Source organism: Lithobates pipiens, unplaced genomic scaffold, assembly GCF_037356315.1.
Source record: "Lithobates pipiens isolate NorthernLeopardFrog02 unplaced genomic scaffold, aLitPip1_a1.2 Scaffold_13, whole genome shotgun sequence".
In the NCBI taxonomy this organism is placed as follows: Eukaryota; Metazoa; Chordata; class Amphibia; order Anura; family Ranidae; genus Lithobates; species Lithobates pipiens.
In genome coordinates this window covers 181,382,017-181,390,887 of record NW_027507718.1, presented here as the reverse complement: position 1 = coordinate 181,390,887, position 8,871 = coordinate 181,382,017, and the positions used below count along the sequence as shown (strand labels likewise).

The window sequence follows — 8,871 nt, the reverse complement described above, 5'->3', positions numbered from 1 at the left end:
CCATTGTAACAACCTCAACACCAACATGTTTCATCATTTCTAAAAACATAATTGGCCATATGTTATTCCCATTGAGGAATTAATGCTTTTTGCTTTTTACCTAGTCCAGAAGCGCTTTTTTAAGTAGGAATAGGCGCAGTTTTCTAATATTTTCTTCATTTCTAAAAACTGTTGGAAAAAAATTCATATTGGGGGTGTCCGCTTTTAAAAAATTGGTCATTCTGAAGGTGTTTTTAATGCCATTTTTTAAATTGGTTTTAAAAACAGAAAGTAAGGGAAAACGTTTTTTTCAAAATGTTTAGTCTTTTTTTCTCATATAGTAAAAAACACAGAAGTTATTAAAAACCACCAAAAGAACGTTCTATCAGTCTGAAAAAATGATATAAAATTTGAGCACAGCGTTGCATGAATAAGAGATTGTCAAACTACTTCAGCACTGAAAACTGAAAAATGGCTTCCTGGAAAGGAAGGGGTTGTGACATGCTGATATTGAGGGGGTTAAGCTTGCTACAGCTCCTGGTTAGAAAGGCTGTTTTTGCGCAGGCAATAGCTGCGGCTGATGCAGACCCGTCGTTAAAAGTGTACAGAGCTGGGTGGCTGCAGCTAGCTGCTCACAGGTGGCAAAAACAGCTGCAAAAAATCGAAAGATTCCTGTCACTGCCTTTTGCACTGGGCCAAATTGCCCGTGCGAATGTAGCCAAAGGGTTAAAATTCACTACATGTCAGTCTCTCCCTGGAAATTACGTTTGTGCTATGTGTCTTCTGGTGAGGCCTGTTCTTCAGCTTCCTGTTGGGAATATAATACTTTCACTTTCAGTTGCAGTGCAGATGGCCTCGACCCCGCCTTGTGTTTCTTTGTTATATTTAGGCTTCAACTATAATATTTAACGTGAAAGTCTGAATAACTGTGGACTGCGTCCAGCAACAACATCAGCCTATACTTCATGAACAGCGCTGCGATCAACTTCGTTAACAACTGGTACGTGCTCATTACTTTGATTGCTTCATGTCAGTTTCCGTTTGCTAACGTGACCAAGTACAAGGAAATAAGCAGGGATATTCGCTTTTGTTTAAAGATGAAATATTCTTGTTTTGGAGTTTTCTTAATTTGCTGTATTCTAAGGTTGTTGCAGACATTCTGTACCTCTTAACAGCACAGCAAATGTTGAATGTCCACTTTGCACTACAAATGCACTTGAAATTGCACTGAAAGTGCACTTGGAAGTACAGTCGCTGTAGATCTGAGAGGCACATGCAAGGACAATAAAAAACAGCATTTTAGCTTGCACATAATTGGATGATAAAATCAGCAGAGCTTCCCCTCATGTCAGATCGACCCCAGCTGGTAGCTGTCATGCTGCACAAACAAATGTTCTATGCCACCCTTCTGTATTGGCCATAATCATTTTGGGCACATGGGGACATTCATAGGTATTACTGAGCTCTAGCTTAAAGTGATTGTAAAGTCTATTTTTTTTTTTTAATTTTAAAACAACAAACATGTTACACGTACCTGCTCTGTTGCAGTGGTTTTGCTCAGAACAGCCTGGATCCTTCTCTTCTCGAGTCCCTCTGCAGGGCTCCGGGCCCTCCTTCCTGTTGAGTGCCCCTACAGCAAGCAGCTTACTATGGGGGCACCCGAGCCAAGCCACAGCTCCCTGTGTCCATTCAGACACGGAGCTGCGGTCTAGCCCCACCCACTTTCTCTTCTCATTGGCTGACTGACTTTGATTGACAGCAGCACAGCCAATGGCATTATGCTGCTATTTCAGTAAAGAGGGGAGTCCCGGGCAGCCAAGCCAATTCTACAACATCACTGGATCTAGATGGGGCTCAGGAAAGTATTAGCGGGGCTGAGGGGGGCTGCTGCACACAGAAGGCTTTTTATCTTAATGCATAGAATGTATTAAAGTGTTACTAAAGGCAATTTTTAAAACATTAAAATAACAAACATGTTAAACTTACCTGCTCTGTGCAGTGGTAATGCTTAGAGAGGTCCCAATCCTCCCTCTTCTCGGTCCCTGGCGGCGACCCTGGCTCCTCCTCTTTCATAGCCGCTGGCTATGGGGAAAAACATAGTCCCCACGCTCCTGACCAGGGCCATCTTTAATATTGATTGGACCCTGGGCAAAAATTTTCTTGGGCCTCCCCCCACCCCATGCAATTTCACTCTTCACCTGCTCTGAGACATACAATAAATAGCAGCTAGACATAAAATAAGTTTACTGTATCAGATCAGGCAGTGACTGCGATTGGTTGCCAGAGGTTACAGCATATCATTATCGCTTACTGACTGGTTGCTAGAGGTTACAGCACACATTAAGGCTCACTGATTAGTTGCTAGAGGTTACAGCACATGATTTCTGCTTATTGATTGGTTGCTAGAGATTACTGTACAGTAATACTGCTCACTGATTGGTTGCTATAGGTTACAGCGCATATTCTCCTCACTGCAGGGGGGCATGATATACATATGAATGCTGCCTTTATTTACATATCAATGCAGCCAGCCTCAGCTATTTATATATGAATGCTGCTGATATTTACATATGACTGCTGCCATTATTTACATAGAAATGACAGTTATTTACATGTAAACACAGGGTCTGCAGGTGAGTCATCTCACACTGAGATATCAGGACACAGCACAGGACTAAAACTACAAGGCAGCTTCTTTGGACCCTACAACAATGACAGGGCCCAGGGCAGCTGCCCCTTTTTGCCCTGCCTTAAAGACGGCCCTGCTCCCAACCTGTGTCTATAGATCCATGCTTCATAGACTTACACAGCCAGACTTGGGTCCGCCCCCTACTTCCTCCTCAATGGTTCCTGCTGCTGCTCGAATGCTGTGTAAAGAAGAAAAGAGGGGAGCATATGCAGTCGTGCACATCGCTGATCTCTTCTCCCCTCTCTTTCCCTTCACACAATGGTAGGGGGGCACAGGGAGACTAAAAGGTTTTTTCCCTTAATGCAAATAATTCATTAAGGTAAAAAACATTTTTAGGTTTAGTAACACTTTAAGATAAAAAAAACCTTCTGCCTTTACAACCCCTTTAAAACTCCCAAGCATGGGGTTTTTCTTGTAATGCGTACAGCTGATTGTGGAAGTATATGGCTGTGAGCGCTTGTACTTGTGTAAATGCTGATGCTCTTTTACATAGGTGTTTACTGTGGATATGTGTATAAGGAATATCCTGAATGGGAAACTTGCGAGTTCAGTAAAATACATCATATGCGCATGCGTGGGTAAATGCAAGAACACAGGTGTGTACAACCATGCACCTATGGTCAGCTGTAGACGCCACCTGCAGCTTTCCAGGTACGTGAAAATGCCAGGAGTGTAGTAGCAATGTTACCTTGGACAAATCTGGTTGCTGTAAACCATAAACACAAAACATACAGTATATACAGTAAATCACTAACACTTTCTTAAAGTTCATCTGAAGCATCTCTTCTTGATTTTCCTTCTGCATAATAAACAGGTGAATTCCAGGCAAGTTAAGGTAGTCTACATAGTGAACTTGGTATACAGTTATTTACTTTCAAGTTATTACAGAGTACAAAGTGGGCACTCTCTACCCGCAGGGGATGCATTGGTGTTACATGTATCCTCGTGTAGACCATCCCATTCATGTTAATTGGGATGCAGCAGCTCCACTGACACAGCTGCTGCTCCCAAATTAACATCCATGCCGGTACTGTTGCGTGCCCTGAACGCACATAGCCTTTTGAGATTTGAATGAGGTTAAGGTCGCATTATGCTCCGTACACACAATCGAAATTTTGGTCAGAAAAAGCTCTGATCCCGACGGAATTCCAACGGGATTTCGCTCAAGCTGTCTTGCATACACACGGTGACATCAAATTCCGACCTTCAAGAACGCGGTGACATACAACACATATGACTGGACTAGATAAAGAAAGTTCAATAGCCAGTAGCCAATAGCTTCTGTCCCGTAGTTGAATCTGAGCATAAGTGAGTTTTTGCGCGTCGGAATTGCATACACACGATCGGAATTTCCGATAGAAATTTTTTTTCCGTTTGAAAAATTGAGAACCTCTCTCAATCTTTTGCTGGAGGAAATTCGGGCCAGCAAAATTCCGATGGAGCATACACACGGTCACATTTTCCGATGAAAATCTCTCATCGGTCTTTTGCTGGCCGAAATTCTGACCGTGTGTACACAGCATTAACGTCAGTTTGAATGAGACCTTAACTTCCACATGCAGAAAGGCTTTTTTACAGAGCCATAAAAATGTAGAATAGATTCCCTCAAGAACTAATTCTGCCCAGTTCCGTAGATTCCTAAATGCACAAAATATAACTGGACATTAACATTTATAGGTGATAGTCCAAGGATCAGCAATATCTGTTGTTATCTGATTGCCTCTTTGGGGATGGAGCAAGTTGGACAATGCTTTATTGCATTTCCATCTCTGGACAAACTGTGGGTATAGGTTTGTGTATATGGAGGTTATTTGTAACTATTCAAAGTTGGCATATTAGGCAGGGCTCAACTGTTCTTTTGCAGAAAAATGCAAGAACATGCATTATTGGCCTCTTGGATCTCAGACTTATAAAATTGATACAATTTTCAGATATTTTATATATATGTGAATGTACATATTCATGTTTTATTGGTGCATGTTTTGGATTATTTGAGGTGCTAGTTTTCTGATTTTCTATTCAAATTAATGGGTATCCTTAAAAGAATGCATGTTAATGCATAATACACTACAACAGTCCAGCCTTAACGTTCAAAATAAATTTAATTTCCCTATTCTTAAATAGTAAATAAAGCTGGGAAGCTGGATTTTACCTGCACCCAGGCATGTGCATGTACTGGGAGTTTCCCAGGAGGCCGATAGCTCAGTAAGCCGTTTTTTTCCAGGCTGTGACAGCCCTCGTTACGGGTAGAAGTCAGCCCTGGCAGCTGCCGAATGGCTGGCTGGCTGCTGCGCTGCATTCTGGGAGATGTAGTCCGGCCCCACTCAAGTTCCTGGCTGTGGGTGGAACTCAGCAGTGCAGCAAACTACAGCTCCCATGAGTCTCTGTGGTAGGCAGAGGCAGGGAATGTGGTACTCCAGGGCATGCATGACAAACGTCAGGTGACTTGCTCAGGCTGTGGGCTGGGCACTGGCTTGAGGAGTGGCTGCAAGCCAAGTTCTAACTCATTTCGAGAGGAGAGCAAAGATGTGACAGAGAGTAGCACTGTAGCCTACCTTGAGTGAGACCAGCAGGAAGCTGAGCTTACCCCTCCACTACACTCCTGGAGTCTTTGGACAGGAGACAAGCAGAGCAGAGAGGCAGCTTGGAAGTTGTCATCACCCCCCCCCCCCCTAGGGTTGCCACCTGTCCAGGATTCACCCAGACAGTTCGGGTTTGGAATCATGCGTCCAGGTTTCAGACTGTCTGAAACCCGGACACATTATTTAGACTGGACTATGGTTTCCCAGCAGGGTTTCTGGCTGCAGTTTTCACTGCTGAGAGTGTCTGTTACACTGTCTTTCACACTGCCCAAAGCCACCACTAACAAACCATACCCTCCACCCCCCCACCAACACATACAGACGGGAGAAGAGAGAGGGCTTGATTTGCACCTCTTCCCCCCCATCCCTACCCCTCTGTGTCTGCCCACACTCCAATCCCCGGCGCTGTGCCTCAGAAAAGGAAAGTTGAGGCTGAAAATTTGAAGTCCAGCAGCCTCAGATCCATCTGAATGAGAGGTGCAGACTGCCAAGGGGTGAGTGAGCTCACCATCCATCCCTGTCTCTGAATGAAGTCTCCCCCCTTCCCTCTCCTTCCTCAGAGAGAGTACACTAAGTCAAATCAGGGTTCTCAGAGCACCCCTTACATCAGAGTTACCCTTTACACCAGTGTTTCCCCTTACAGCAGAGTCCTCTCCGTACATCAGAGTACTCAGTGTTCCCCCATAAATCAGGGTTCACAGAGCATCCCTTATGTCAGTGTCCCCAGAGTTCAGAGGTAAAAGGGGAACTCTGTGGACTCTGATGTAAAAGGGGACTCTTGTTATTAACTTATATACATATGATTAGAAATGGTATTTAGTAGCAAAATATATGTATAGCTTATACTATAAAAAAGAAATTGCTGTGCGCCACAAAACTGTTGGGGTTTGACTTGAAGAAAAGGTGGCAACCCTACCCCCCCCCCCCCCAAGAGGCAGTGCACGGTGCAAGGACCTGCTCAGTTGGGAGACAGACCCAGACCCTGACACAATCAGCTGGCCCCCACATCCCACCCCCCTCCCCTCATTTACCCTGCCCCAGTGTCCTACCCACCACCCAGTAACCTCAAAATAGGAAAAAGCTCTCTTTCTGTCAGGTCCTGTGCCATGACCTGTGGGCAGTGGTGTAAGGTGGGGGGGTCTGACCGGGGCTAAAGCCCCGAGTGGGCCCCCAAAAAGCCAAGGGTCTCTGTCGTACCAATGACCATTATTGTCTCCGAGTCCAAAGGGCTTAATTCAGGGCTATTGCCCTGGAGCCGCTTTTGGGGCGATCCTGGGGCAGGTGTACACCAGGCTGCCTCTGAACTGTTTTTGTGGGTGTTTGCAAAGTTAATGTGAGCCGGTCTGGATGAAGTCAAATTTTTTGTCCCAGTCCAGCCCTGCCAGCACCTTGCTAGACAAAGGTCTGAAGAGGATGGGAGGGACTAAACAGGGCTTTTACATAATTTCCTGAAGCTCCAGCAGATGAGCTAGGTGTGGCTGGTCACTGATTGGGCTTTTAAAGGTGCCAACATTTAAACCACTGCAACAGCGGCAAGGGTGACAATGTCGCAATGATTTAAACTGCAGATGCAAGAGTCACCTCATCAAAGGTAGTGCCTATTCAATCCCTCTACTGGCAGGATCAACACGTATCCACAAAATGTTCCAGGGGGTACTTAAAAACAAAGCCAGATCTTGCTGTTATGGTTAGCTTACACCACACATTGTATGATCATTCTACCTAGCCCATGTATGCATACTTACCTCCAAAGCCCCTCCACAGGAATCTGTTGCTTAGTGACAAACATTTTTGCAGGCGTAGGAACATGTTCCATTTTTTCTACTTGAATTGGAGGGTCTTTAATATGGCCACTTTCATTTGCTCCATTTGGGGTGGTGGTGGAGGTGAAACCATGTTTTAACGCATGGGGGTGACATTACCGCACCAAGTGACATTAACTCTAGCGATGCCACTGCCAACAATGCTGTTGAGGTTCTGGGGCAGATCAGAGCCATATATGTTTCTGTATAGGTCTTGATGGCTTAAAAAAATATTGAAAATCACAACTTAGATCCTGAGACTATTTAGCGATTCTAGAGCTACTAATCTTTGACAGATAAACTGACCTGCATTCAGTGGCGGCTGGTGAAGTTTTAGGATGGGGGCAGACCCCGCCCTTCCTTTTTGACACCGCCCCACTTGTAATAAGCCACACCCTTTATAGAATCCACCCACTCTGTCCCCTGTATTCCACTTGCTTCCACCCATAGTGTCAGGAGTATACAGCTCAGCATCACAGGACAGAGTATATAGCTCAGCCTCACTGGTCAGGGCATATAGCTCAGCATTACAGATCAGGGTATATAGCTCAGCCTCACAGATCAGGGTATATAGCTCAGCCTCACAGAACAGGTTATATAGCTCAGCATTACAGATCAGGGTTTATAGCTCAGCATTACAGATAAGGGTCTATAGCCCAGCCTCACAGATCAGGGTATACAGCTCAGCATTACATATCAGGGTATATATCTCAGCCTCACATGTCAGGGTATATAGCTCATCCTTTCAGATCAGGTTATATAGCATAGCCTCACAGATCAGGGTATACAGCTCAGCCTTACAGTTCAGGGTATATAGCTCAGCATTACAGATCAGGCTATATAGCTCAGCCTCACAGATCGGGGTATATAGCTCAGCTTCACAAATCAGGGTATATAGCTCAGCATTACAGATCAGGGTATATAGCTCAGCTTCACAGATTAGGGTATATAGCTCAGCCTCACAGATCAGGGTATATAGCTCAGCATTACAGATCAGGGTTTATAGCTCAGCATTACAGATCAGGGTCTATAGCCCAGCCTCACAGATCAGGGTATACAGCTCAGCATTACATATCAGGGTATATATCTCAGCCTCACATGTCAGGGTATATAGCTCATCCTTTCAGATCAGGTTATATAGCATAGCCTCACAGATCAGGGTATACAGCTCAGCCTTACAGTTCAGGGTATATAGCTCAGCATTACAGATCAGGCTATATAGCTCAGCCTCACAGATCGGGGTATATAGCTCAGCCTCACAAATCAGTGTATATAGCTCAGCATTACAGATCAGGGTATATAGCTCAGCCTCACAGATTAGGGTATATAGCTCAGCCTCACAGATCAGGGTATATATCTCAGCATTACAGATCAGGGTATATAGCTCAGCATTACAGATCAGGGTCTATAGCCCAGCCTCACAGATCAGGGTATACAGCTCAGCATTACATATCATGGTATATATCTCAGCCTCACATGTCAGGGTATATAGCTCATCCTTTCAGATCAGGGTATATAGCTTAGTCTCACAGATCAGGGTATACCGCTCAGCCTTACAGTTCAGGGTATATAGCTCAGCATTACAGATCAGGCTATATGGCTCAGCCTCACAGATCGGGGTATATAGCTCAGCTTCACAAATCAGGGTATATAGCTCAGCATTACAGATCAGGGTATATAGCTCAGCCTCACAGATTAGGGTATATAGCTCAGCCTCATAGATCAGAGTATATAGCTCAGCCTCACAGATCAGGTTCTATAGCTCAGCCTCACAGACCAGGTTCTATAGCTCAGCCTCACAGATCAGGTTATATAGCTC

General features: G+C 44.7%; 1 protein-coding gene across 3 annotated transcripts in view; it reads left to right on the top strand.

Moving 5' to 3' along the window:
* Positions 1-784: 784 nt before the first annotated feature.
* The window catches only part of LOC143974487 (protein mono-ADP-ribosyltransferase PARP14-like), an 88,794-nt gene continuing 80,707 nt past the window's right edge, over positions 785-8,871 (top strand). The window contains exons 1-2 of one of the 3 annotated variants that reach the window (XM_077475948.1): positions 785-979; positions 3,162-3,319. In XM_077475948.1, coding sequence (XP_077332074.1) covers positions 3,277-3,319 — 43 coding nt within the window. In that variant the 5' untranslated portion in view covers positions 785-979; positions 3,162-3,276. The remainder of the gene's footprint in view (positions 980-3,161; positions 3,320-8,871) is intronic. The other 2 variants (XM_077475946.1, XM_077475947.1) reach the window with 2 other exon arrangements.